This window comes from Macaca nemestrina, chromosome 7, assembly GCF_043159975.1.
Source record: "Macaca nemestrina isolate mMacNem1 chromosome 7, mMacNem.hap1, whole genome shotgun sequence".
NCBI classification, from domain to species: Eukaryota; Metazoa; Chordata; class Mammalia; order Primates; family Cercopithecidae; genus Macaca; species Macaca nemestrina.
Window position 1 is genome coordinate 18,056,204 of NC_092131.1, and position 13,237 is coordinate 18,069,440.

At 42.7% G+C, this 13,237-nt stretch overlaps 1 protein-coding gene across 2 annotated transcripts in view; it reads left to right on the forward strand.

The window, feature by feature from the left end:
• Window positions 1-10,805, forward strand: part of LOC105467566 (EF-hand calcium binding domain 11) — a 161,107-nt gene extending 150,302 nt beyond the window's left edge. The window contains exons 6-7 of one of the 2 annotated variants that reach the window (XR_011625641.1): window positions 2,493-2,739; window positions 9,900-10,805. Coding sequence is in view for 1 of the 2 variants with exons in the window: in XM_011717265.3 (XP_011715567.1) it covers window positions 9,900-9,981 (82 nt within the window). In the remaining variant the exon portion in view is untranslated. The remainder of the gene's footprint in view (window positions 1-2,492; window positions 2,740-9,899) is intronic. The other variant, XM_011717265.3, reaches the window with a different exon arrangement.
• The last annotated feature ends 2,432 nt before the right edge of the window (window positions 10,806-13,237 follow it).

Here is a 13,237-nt window from a genome sequence, read left to right on the forward strand (position 1 = left end):
GAAGTGATTATATATTTGAAATAGAAATGGCTTTATCTCCAATAATATTTCACATTGTTGATGGTAGGATCTTTTTTCTTTACATTTATATATGCTTATGGTTGCTTATAAATGTCCACAGGGTCAAAGGTTCAAACTACTTTTTTTTTTAAAGGCTAAACATGGCTAACAGGAGTTGGGTTGCATTTTCCAATTTTCTGCATACAAAGATACTAGTTGTATAACTAAGATCCAGCTTAGATTCATCAAAATTGAGAACTGGACCAAATCTTAGCAATCATCTAGCCTAGCCATTCAGCTTGACACGTGAGCAGCTTCAAAGTCATAGCAGTTGAGAAACTTGCCCAGGACTTGGCAGCAACCTAGCTGAGCAGAGAGCTCCCTCCTGGGAGGTTTCTCCTGGACCACACTGTCTCCCTGCCATATTCAGAGTGCGCCTGTGGTGGTTGCACATTTACGGCATGGGGGGAAGAATGGAAGATCTTAGTGACTCAGAAGTGTAGGAAACAGATTTGTTATTATTAGTTCGAAGATGCACTTTTGCACTTTGTCCTGAAAGCTGTCTGATCTGTGCTGTTTTCTTACATTGCCATTTCTCTTCCAGAGAATCAGCGTTAGCAACACGATCATATCCCCGGTTATTAGCAGCTCTGTTAAAACACTTGATAGAGAAGGAATATCAAATTATTTCCTGGAAGTATAGTCCAAGGCCTTGGGCTATATGTTGATTGCATTTATCCACATGTCTACAAGTAGTCAATCATCTGAAATGACATACTGAAATTATATTTTCTCCCTTTTAAAATATTTCAAGCTGTCAATGAGATTCCTCGTTCTTAAAATTTAGTAAATAGGAAAAAGTGAGTCATTATTTATGGTTAATCACTTTGGCAAGCTGTGGCTGTATTTTACATCCATTTTTCCTTTTTTCTTGGACTGGAGAATTTATTCCATCACTTGTTAGGGAAAATATATATTAGTCCCCTCAATAGCCTCTTCAGTGCCTTAAGAATCACAATTAAGGCACCATAAACAGAACTTTCTGTTGGATACAGCAAGCAAGTTACTTCTTTAGAATGCAGAGCTGAGGAGAATAATCCAGAATCTTGAACTAGCATCCAAGGAGAAATCTAAATTATTTATGGTTTCTTTAAAATGGAATAATCGTTTCAAAACTACTATGTTCATTGAGTATCTGCTGTCTGACCATCAAGTTCCAAATACTGCAAGGTTTGGAAAATATTTCAGACAGGATCCTTTGTATGTCAGGATGCTTTCATTTCCAAGTAGCAGAAAATCCATTTCATCCTGCCTTAAACAACACAGGGAATTTATTGGGTCAGTGACTAAGAGTCTTGACATAGGGGAGGCTTCAGGCATGGTTTGTTTAGGCTCCAGCTCACTGTGCTGTTCTCTGACTCTTTCCTTCATTATATATAGCTCCAGTCTCAAGCTGGTAATTAACACTTAGAAGCCTGTGCACAAATTATTGAATCAACGTACCATTGGAGCATAGAACTGTTGTGGAAATTGCACGCTTATGGTAGGAAAAGGCTGTTGCAATAGCAAGCCTCGCCTCTGCATCTCAGGTGTCCGCATTGAAAGAGCTTCTCAACTTGCAAACAAAATTCCTAGACTTCATTATGTTTGTACCAATTCTTTACCAATCAGTAGTGGCCAGGGGAGGAATGACATGTGTTAACTGGCTTAAGCCAATCAATCCTCGAGCCAGTCACTGTGGTAAGGAGAGTGGGATTGCAGTCATTGTTTAAGGCCAGTGAGATCCCACTTCTAGAGCTGGGGTGGAGATCTGTCCCCCACAGTCACACAGCTGCTGCATGGCACAGAGCAGGTAGGATGGATGTTGGGGAAGAAACCAACAACGTCCATGGAACTGTTAGGCTAGTAGGCTGAGCTGAGTGCTAATGAGGCCACCGTTTTGCCTGGCTTATGTCATTCTTTATTCCTGGCCTGAACTGGACATTCTCTTATGCTTCACAGTTCATCCTAAACAGCCAGGTCCAGCACTTGCTTATGATCAGATCATAACTATACCTCTGCATCCAAAAGAACCCTATCAGAATCTTATATTCAGGAATACCTTGTCCTCACTCTGAAGGAGCACTTAAAGTCCAATAATACTATTTATTATTAACGAACTAAATATTATTAATAAGACATGTATATTAGACAGTAAAAAGACTGCTGCAGTGGTTTTTTTCTGGTTAACTCTGGCGTTTTAATTGCTTGGAACTTGAAACTTCAGAGCTCTTCTTAAAGACAATATTTAATTTCCTCCAAAAAAAAAAAAAAAAGCATTTTGCAAATAGAGGAATAGTCTGATCTCTTTCGAGTAGTGAGATCTCTTTTACTTGAATGAGAATCTGATAGGACGTGCTATTGCTGATGGCAATTTAAATGCTCTGTGTGAAGTTTCATCTCTCAAAATAAACTTTCCATTGTGTCTTAACCTGGGTTCTTCTTGAAAGCAGAGCCTGATGAGGGCTTGTGTACAAGTCGTTGTGAAACAGAGAATGAGGGAGTGCAAGTGTCTGTCACCAAGCTCATTACTAACGTGAGCGATTGGAGCTTGATCCTACCAGAACCTCCGAAGAGCCAAGAGAATGACCGCAGAGCTGTCTACGTGCAGGAACCATTATCCCCCGGTCCTCGTGCTTCATTGGTCAAGGGGTGCCACCTGCTCAGTTCTACCCACATGTGGACGTCTGGGATGCAGAGGTGAGGCTTGGTATTGCAACAGCCTTTTCCTACCATAAGCGTGACATCTCCACAACAGTCCTGTGCTCCTTTGGTACATTGATTCAATAATTCATGCACAGGCTTTTAAGGGTTAATTACCGGCCTGAGACTGGAGCCGTGCACAATGAAGGAAAGAGAAAACAGCAGAGTGAGCTGGAGTGTAAATTGGTCAAGAAGTTCTACCTGCTCTGTGCCTGAAGAGGGCCTTAACACCTTCTTTTTCATGCTTCCATGCTTAGGGGGCAGGGGGTGCCACCCCAGGTATCAGAGCAGTCCCAAATAGCAAAAGATACTGTTACTGGCTCAGGCGAGGCTTTCCCAGCAGCGGCTGGTGTCAAAGAAGGTTGCATAGTGTGGGATGGGCACAGAGGGACCCCAGTACACGCCGAAGAGAATGCAGTGCATCTGCCAGAGTCATGTCGGAGCCTAGAAGAGACCAGAAATCATCTGCATATCTCTTTAGTCTTTCCTGCATATCCGAATGGCTTCTCTTAACACATGTCTTTAAAAAGGTAAAATTAATAAACACATTACCAGCTGAATTGCTGTAGAGCCCTGCAGGACTCTCATCAACAAAGAGGCAAGCACGCCAGTGGGAAGCAGGAGCGGGCTCCTCAGAAGAGAAGGCTGCTTGCGGGAGAGGGAGTCATCATTACATCTTCAATTGGCGGGTCCTCTCATCCCCAGCAGGGGCGCCTTGCTTGGAGGGTAATTTTTACTTTCACTGTTCAGTCAGTATGACAGCTTTGTCCCTAATGTAATGGCAGTTTTGACTTTGGTTTAAATTATTCCATAAAGAATCAGAAAGAAAAAGCTGCTCTCTCCCTTTTCCCCCACCCCAAAAATCCCACTAAGAAAACTTTTCTCACTTAAATCTTGGCCTCCACATTAAATTTCTCATTCATGTTTCAGGTGAATCAAATACGGCGTCAACTTTCAAAATCTCATGTGATTATCAGAGTGACACAAAATAATTACTATCTGTCAGTGCTTTTGTTGGGAACACAGATATGTCTGGCACAGTCCCTGTTACCACCAGCAAGAGTTTGCCTCTCCAGTGGGGTCTTCTCTGGGCTCATTTCAAAACCTCAGAGTGTTGGGACAATCTTCTGTATGATCTGAGACACATGTGCCTCAGCTGACCCTGAAATCACTTTTTTTTTTTTTTTAAGAAAAAGTCTTTAAAGCAATTATATCAGTAAGTGTAGATTTAGCTGGACTGTTCGAAAGGATTGCCTTAAACTGTGATTCCTCTAGCTCAATGGTTCTCAACTGGAGCGATTGTGTCCCCCAAGGGACACTTGGCAATTTCTGGAGACATTTTTGGCTGTCATAATTGGGCATGAGGGGTGGGAGAGGGTCCTACCAACATCTGGCAGGTACAGAGGCCAGAGATGCTGCTAAACGTCCTGCAATGCCCAGGACAGCCCCCTCTCTGCTATATCAGAGCATTGTCTGGTCCAAAATATCAGTTGCGCTGACGTTGAGAAGCCCAGCTCTAGCTATTGTGGATTTATACAATTTGAAATAAGGCCAATTGTTTGGAAAATTCAGATTAAAAAGAAAGAAAATATTCTTTCAGGTGAAAAATATGTAAGTAATATTAAGGAATATCTTAAGACAGAATTGCCCAAAACCCTACCATCTTCATAAGACAAGTTTCTATGTAGCATATAACCTTCAGCTTCTGCCTAAAAGAATATAAATGTTTATAAAATTGCAATTATGGGGCTGACCACAGTAGCTCACGCCTATAATCCCAGCACTATGGGAGGCCAAGACAGGTGGATCATTTGAGGTCAGGAGTTTGAGACCGTGCCTGTAATTCCAGCTACTCGGGAGGCTGAGGCAGGAGAATCGCTTGAACCTGGGAGGCAGAGGTTGCAGTGAGCCAAGATCGTGCCATTGCACTCCAGCCTGGGTAACAGAGCAAGACTCTGTCTCTAAAGTAATTAATTAATTAATTAAAATTAAAATTTAAAAATGAAAACATTGCAATGATGATGCATATACCATTCTGTATTCTTGTTCCCACTTTAAAAATATCACTTTCATAGTCTTTATATCATTTTAATAGAAAAGATTCCATTGTATTAATGTAATAAAATTTAAACCATTTCCTTTTCTTTCTTTCTTTCATTATTTTTAAGTAACTTGGGTAAAAGCAAGTACTCTAGTCTGAAGCCTGGCTTTGGAGACTTGGACATGGGGTACCCCTGAATAATTTTAAAGAAAATGATTTTCCAAGAAATACCCACTTTCAGAACATTCTAATAAATTGTTATGATGTCAGCATTTTCATACAAGAAACATTTACTGCTTGTGAGAAACACTGACTATTTACTTTTGTTTTGGTTTGGTTTGTTTTGTTTTTTGAGACAGAGTCTCGCACTGTCACCTGAGCTGGAGTCCAGTGGTGTGATCTTGGCTCACTGCAACCTCCGCCTCCTGAGTTCAAGTGATTCTTCTGCCTCAGCCTCCCAAGTAGCTGGGATTACAGGCACCCACCACCACGCCCAGCTAATTTTTTGTACTTTTAGTAGAGATGGGGTTTTACTATGTTGGTCAGGCTGGTCTCCAACTCCTGACCTCATGATCTGCCCACCTTGGCCTCCCAAAGTGCTGGGATTACAGGCTTGAGCCACTGCACCCAGCCAACTATTGACATTTTTTTAAATTTAAAAAACCCTAGGTTTTCCTTCAGAATGTATTAGAGCAATATGTTCCCACCCTTTTATTACTAATCTTAATAAAAGTCTCCCAGTGTAAAACCCTGGCTCCTTCAGGGTTGAGACCTCTTAGCTCTGGGTCAGGGAAGCAGCCAGCCTGGGCTGTTGAAGCCCACACAGCACCACCAAAAAGAGCAATTAGAATCTTGTGTAACAAATCTGGGTGTGAGAGAGAAAAATGCTAACATTCATGCTGATGAAAGTAATTATAACCACTTTTTTGTTTTTGTTTTTGTTTTTTTTTGAGACGGAGTCTTGCTCTGTCTCCCAGGCTGGAGTGCAGTGGCGCGATCTCAGCTCACTGCAACCTCCACCTCCTGGGTTCCACTGATTCTCCTGCCTCAGCCTCCCCAGTAGCTGGGATTATAGGCGTGTGTCACCATGCCCGGCTAATTTTTGTATTTTTAGTAGAGACGGGGTTTCACCATTTTGCCCAGGCTGGTCTTGAACTCCTGGTGAAGATAGGGGAGAGGTTAGAACAGGTAATACAAACAATTTGGAAGTACGTCGGAGACGTAACAGTTAATCGAAGGACTTTTGGTCACCACATCATTGGGGAAATTCATGACTCTTCTCATATGGCATCTCCCTGTGCCTGTACCCTCTCCTGTCTTGGCTTGTCATCTCCTTCCTCCTGGTTGGTCCTAAATTGTTCATACCAAGTAATACAGAGCAGTTCTCTCTCTCTCTTTTTTTTTTTTTTTTTTCTTTTTTGAGATGGGATCTGTCACCCAGGCTGGAGTGTGAACTCAGCTCACTGCAGTCTCCATCTCCCAGGCTCAAGCGATTCTCCTGCCTCAGCCTCCCAAGTACCTGGGATTACAGGCATGTGCCACCACGCCTATCTAATTTTTGTCTTTTTAATAGAGATGGGGTTTCACCATGTTGGCCAGGCTGCTCTCGAACTCCTGACCTCAAGTGATCCACCTACCTCAGCCTCCCAAAGTGCTGGGATTACAGGTGTGAGCCACCGCGCCCAGCCCAGTTCTGCTCTCTTGAGTCTCTACTCCCAAAATCAATTCCAGGTCTCCCTTTTGCATCTCAAAAACAAACACACCAAAAAAGCCTTTAATTTCACTGGACCTACATTTCTAGAGGCAGTTATTGTTAATAACAATTAATTCTCCTCTTTTACACTGCGTAAACTTTAATTCCTTTGACAAGCCATTTCTGAGATAAAAGTCTGTATATGTGTCTATACCTATATCCCTGTGTCTGGTAAAAGGGCAGCTGCTTCACTGGATTGAAGTGCGTGGTCTTTGACTGTGGGGTGGGTTCGAACACGTGCACCCAGCGTTCTGCACTGGTTCACAGTTTCCTGCTGCTTAACTCTAAGTGGTTCAGCCTGACATTCAAGGGGTTCCCCCGCTCCACTGCCCCGTGTTTTGAGCCTCATTTTCCAAAGCTTGTCTCTCATGTGGTCTCGTCTGTACCTAGTCTATGCTTTGCAAAATGTGGTTGAGCCTGGAAACCGTAATTGAGTTACTTACGGATCCCTGAATGATGGGTCTGAGGTGTTTCTCAGGCGTTTCTTTATTTATTTATGAGACTGAGTTTTGCTCTTTTCGCCCAGGCTGGAGTGCAATGGCACGATCTTGGCTCACTGCAACTTCCACCTCCCGGGTTCAAGCAATTCTCCTGCCTCAGCCTTCCTGGTAGCTGGGATTCCAGGCATGCACCATCATGCCTGCCTAGTTATTGTATTTTCAGTACAGATGCGGTTTCACCACATTGGCCAGGCTGGTCTCGAACTCCTGACCTCAGGTGATCCACCCGCCTGGGCCTCCCAGAGTGCTGGGATTACAGGCATGAGCCATCACGTCAGGCCACAAGCGTTTTTAGACTCAGTGAAGACAATGAGGTGATAGTTTCTTTCTTTAATCCCCTAGTACCTCCTGCAAGGTAATAGATTTTCTATAATATTATCAGCTGTTTCCTCAGATTCATTTATTCCACAAATTCATTCATTCAACATTCGTCCTCTGCTGTGGGGCAAGAAGTGGGGCCACAGCAGCAAACAAGACAAAGGTCTTGCCGTCCTCAAGTTTCTTTCGCGTCAGGGTTGCGGGGTGAGGAGGCTGAATTGTTTAGTGCTGAGGGTTTGTTGATGACACCCAAACAACGTATTCTAGTTTCAAAACTAGAGCAAACTCACGTTAGGGTTGAATGCTGTAACAGAAACGAGGGGGCTTTTTACCTGATGACATTTCCTTCCTCTCCGCAGCCAGTCACTAATTCTACCCACCACACATCTTTTCTGTCACAGTGATTGGAGTGTGGGTGCTATGAGACCTTCCTTCTTCAGAATGATTCTGTCTGCAATGAAAAACAGTATTTGTTCGCTTTTAAAATGATAGCCCTGAACTTGAATTTCCTCTGCACTCTCTGTGAGATGACCAGACCTGCTTGTATATATGTGACGAGGACGAAAAGTCCAAAGACATAAAGTATTTCAGCGTGTCTCATATGAAATATAAATTTAAAATGATGATGCCCTTCCATTCATTATGTGAATAAAATGCCACCCCACACGTTTTGAATACACTTTCCAGTTTTAACAGTTCTTGGTTATACTATGCTCATTTGATGATGGAAAGCTCTGGCAAAGGCAGCAAGAAAAGTCAGAACTTAATACAAGAACAGGCGGGGCACAGTGGCTCATGCCTATAATCCCAGCACTTTGGGAGGCCGAGGCAGAGGGATGGCTTGAGCTCAGGAGTTTGAGACCAGCCTGGCAACATAGAGAAACCCCATCTTTACCAAAAAAATACAAAAAGTAGCCAGGCGTGGTGCTGTGTGCCTGTATTCTTAGCTACTCAGGAGGCTGAGGTGGGAAGATTGCTTGAGCCGGAGAGGTGTGGAGGTCGCAGTGAGCCGAGATCGCGCCACTGCACTCCAACCTGGGTGACACAGTGAGACTCCATCTCAAAAAAAAAAGTTAATGCAATAACAATGAGGTCGTTTACTCAGAAAGTCAGGCAAAGGGACTCACTTCTCTACAAGCATTCAGCATCTCAATAAGTGAATAAGCACACTCGCACACACAAAAAATATTATCAGAAGCAGTTTATTCTAAACATTATTTTTCTAGGTTATTCACTTAACTCACCGTCTGAGATTTATAGTTCAACCATACCAGTTCAGAGTGGAAAGAAAAAAGGCTGTTTATCTAATCCAATTCCTTGGGAAAAAATACTTAGGCAATATTAAGAATCTTCAATTATCTAATTTAATAAAAGGGATGATTCATATTCTGTAGTTAGTAACGTGATACTGATTATTTCTAATCCCTTAGAAGAGATCTGACACTATACTTTTGGTCCTGTGTAGCATGAAATCATCATGTATATTTTACCAAAAGAAGTAATAAGAATAATGGCCTCCGCAGTCTGCAATCATTTTATACGAACACACTGCAACATGGTTTTGCCCTGGGGCGGAGAAGTAGGGATTTTTCTCTACTTCAAAAGAATGAAAAATTATCATCACTCTATCCAGAACCATTATAGACTTCAGAGACTTTGGCATGAAATATTCAGAAAGTTTATTTTAGAATTCAATATTTTAAAAGCCTGCTTTAAAACTATTACAGTGATTAGTGGCTCTCTTGCTTGGGCCAGTCCTTGCTTTAAAAAGTCCTATGTCATGGTTGATACGAATTTGATGTTTGAACAAAATATGATTGGCATCAACCGCAGGAGCTACTTGTAAGGCATAGTTTTAGAATGCCCCCCAAAGAGGACTTGGGACCACTACTCCTCAGTTATGCTTTCAAACACACTTTTTTTTTTTCTTAATTGAGATGGAGTCTTGCTCTGTCACCCAGGCTGGAGTGCAGTGGCGTGATCTCTGCTCACTGCAACCTCTGCCTCCCTCCCGGGTTCAAGCGATTCTCCTGCCTCAGCCTCCCGAGTAGCTGGGATTACAGGTGCCTGCCACCATGCCTGGCTAATTTTGTATTTTTAGTAGACACGGGATTTCACCATGTTGGCCAGGCTGCTCTGGAACTCCTGACCTCAGGTGATCCACCAGCCTTGGCCTCCCAAAGTGCTGGGATTACAGGTGTGAGCCACTGCATCTGGCCTGCATATGTTTTTGACATATCACAGAAAGACATGTGTAAGATAATTAGAAAGAGCTATTTCTTTTTTTCTTATATAATCTGTGTGTTTGGCTTCATCTCTTTAAGTATGTGGAATATATTATTTCTGTGAGTTTTAATAAATACCCTTTCTTTCTTGCAAACATTTATTATCAGTGAAAAAAAAAGGCATCAATCTCAGCCTTCAAGTAGATAAAATAGGTTCCTCTGTCACACAGACATGCAAATAAATAAAGATTCTAATGTGCTCTCGGTGCATAGGTGTTAACGAGAATAATGTGTAAATGACTTTTTGTTTCATTTTCCAGGGAAGTAGATCAAGACTCAGATGGTCACGTCAGCTTTAGAGACTTTGAATATGCCCTGAACTATGGACAGAAGGAAGCCTAACTATTGTGAAATACTTTTGGTAACTCTGGGGAGATCAATAGATTGTAATGTCAGCAGACTCTACTAATGATGTTATACTACAGACTTGTGATTAAACATTTTAAAAATTTTTAATTTTTGTGGGTACATAGTAGGTGTATATGTGTATTTATACACACACACATATATATGGGTTACGGGAGATATTTTGGCACAGGCATGCAATAAGTAATTGACTAAACTTTTAATCATAATTTTTGGATGCTGATGATGGACTTGCATCTCGGAATCCTAGAGGTGGTTGCTGCCGGGGGTCTCCTTCTGTGTGGCCAGCAGACCTAAGTCAGGCTGCCATTGATAGAGCTGGGGCTGGGGATGGCACTGGTGGTCCCCTTCCTCCTCACTCTTCTCGCCCCCCACCCTCTCCACACTGCAGACTAGGGTGCTCCACTCACTCACCTCATTGTCCTCACCATCCCACCTTGGGTCCCTGAATCTCATCAGCTCCTAATATCTGCAGAGGGGCAGCCTTTTCCTGCCAATGGTGCCAGTTTCCTTCATTTACTCGACATTGGTTGAACAAATAATAGCACCTACACATACAGAGTACTTACTGTGTTCCAAGCAATGAGCCAGGCCTGGGGAAGCACAGGCTTAAGAATTCTCGTGTGGCCGGGCGCGGTGGCTCAAGCCTGTAATCCTAGCACTTTGGGAGGCCGAGACGGGCGGATCGCGAGGTCAGGAGATCGAGACCATCCTGGCTAACACGGTGAAACCCCGTCTCTACTAAAAAATACGAAAAACTAGCCGGGCGAGGTGGCGGGCGCCTGTAGTCCCAGCTACTCCGGAGGCTGAGGCAGGAGAATGGCGTAAACCCGGGAGGCGGAGCTTGCAGTGAGCTGAGATCCGGCCACTGCACTCCAGCCTGGGCGACAGAGCCAGACTCCGTCTCAAAAAAAAAAAAAAAAAAAAGAATTCTCTAAGATAGGCTCATGCCTACAATCCTAGCACTTTGGGAGGCCAAAGCAAGAGGATCACTTGAGCCTAGCAATTGGAAACCAGCCTAGGTAACATACCGAGACCCCATCCCTTCCAAAAAAGTAATAATAAAAAATTATCTGGATTTAGTGGCATTATCTGGATTTAGTAGTCCCAGCCACTTGGGAGGCTGAGGTGGGAGGATCATTTGAGCCCAGGAGTTTGAAGCTTCAGTGAGCCATGATTGCACTGTTGCACTCCAGCCTGGATGACAGAGCAAGACCCTGTCTTTAAAAAAAAAATTTCAATTAAAAAAAAAAAAAAGACTTCTCTAAGATAATGTCCCTGAGTCCAAATCATCACTGTAAAGTGGTCCCAGAGCACTGTCTGTGCAAGACAAGGAAACTGGATTGGGCTAACATAAGCAAGCCCTCTTGGGCTGTATACAGAGGAAGAACAGAGTGGTAAGGGTGCTGGGGGCAAGAGACATGTTTGCAGAACCCTTTAGGATGGTCTAGGCTTGGGAGTCTCACTGCACAGAAGCAAGCCTTGAGCTGCTCAGCTGCCCTCTGCTGCACACCCCCTGGTTCCTAGCAGTCGTGTCCTGCACCCAGAGCCTCAGCCGTGTGTGTTCATGTTCCCCATGTCTTGCCCATCCTGCTCGGCTCCAGTCACTGCTATACTGGTGCAAGGACAGCAATGCTGGACACTCAGCATTTATTGATGGTAATTCCAAAATACTGGTATCAATACTCTGATTTATAAGTGTTTGGAATGCATAACATGAACATTAGTCAAACAACTTTATAATTCGCTTTTTAAGTGTTAAAATTTAAAAGTCAAGTAAAATTGTAAATTTGTAATATAGAAACATTAAGCATCATTATCTTACAAAGTATTAGCAGAAAACCTTAATAAAAATAAATGTTTGGGTTTATTTTTTTTGAAACAGAGTCTCACTTTGTCACCTAAGTTGGAGTATAGTGGCACGATCTTGGCTCACTGCAACCTCCGCCTCCTGGAATCAAGTGATTCTTATGCCTTAGCCTCCTGAGTAGCTGGGATTACAGGTGTGCACCACCACACCAAGCTAATTTTTGCATTTTTAGTAGAGAAGGGGTTTCACCATGTTGGCCAGGCTGGTCTTGAACTCCTGACCTCAAGTGATCCGTCCATCTCGGCCTCCCAAAGTGCTGGGATTACAGGCGTGAGCCACCATGCCTGGCCAATAAAAATAAAGTTTTAAACTGTCAAATAAGAGAAGTGTAAGAAGATGTGACAGCTAAATGTCATTTGGTATCCTGGATGAGATCATGGAATAAAAAATAGACATTGGCTGGGTGCAGTGGCTCACGCCTGTAATCCCAGCACTTTGGGAGGCCGAAGTGGGCGGATCATGAGGTCAGGAGATTGAGACCATCCTGGCTAACACGGTGAAATCCTGTCTCTACTAAAAATACAAAAAAAAATTAGCCGGGCATGGTGGTGGGCGCCTGGAGGCTGAGGCAGGAGAATGGCATGAACCCGGGAGGTGGAGCTTGCAGTGAGCCGAGATGGTGCCACCACTGCACTCCAGCCTGGGTGACAGAGCAAGACTCCATCTCAAAAAAATAAAAATAAAGACATTAAGTAGAAACAAATCAAGTATGGACCTTAGCTAATAATAATAATGTATCACTATTGGTTCATTAATTGTGACAAATGTATCCTACTCATATATAATGTTAATAGTAGGGGAAACTGGGTGAGGTATATGGGAACCCTCTACTATTTTCATAATTTTTCTATAAATCTAAAACTATTCTAAAATTAAAAGTTCATTTTAAAAATAAAGTCTTATTCAAAACCTAATAAACTAAACTTTATCTAAAATGAAGAAAACATTGAAAATCAAATAGAAGTAAAATCTTATTTCAAAAACAAAGTGGATCAATTGTATTATTGAGTAGCTGTTGTGTTTATGTACGAATTGTTCCAGTTGATGAAAAATTGATGAATTGTTCCTTTCTGATTTTGGGTAGAGTTTTGTTCAGCAAGTATTTTCATCGTAAGTTGAATAATTGAGTCGTTGATCCTGATCGCAGAACATAAATGATGCATACTTCAGATTTTTTTAAATATCAAAATTAGAGTAATACATGAACAAAGTGGCATTATTCAGAAAGCCATAACCTCCTATTGCAGTGACTATTCGGACCTCATTTCTCCCGGGAAACATGACAAGGGAAAGGGAGGGGCCACTTCCCACAGTTGATGCCGCAGGCGAGAGGCCAAGTTGGGGATAGCTGTTGGGCAACTC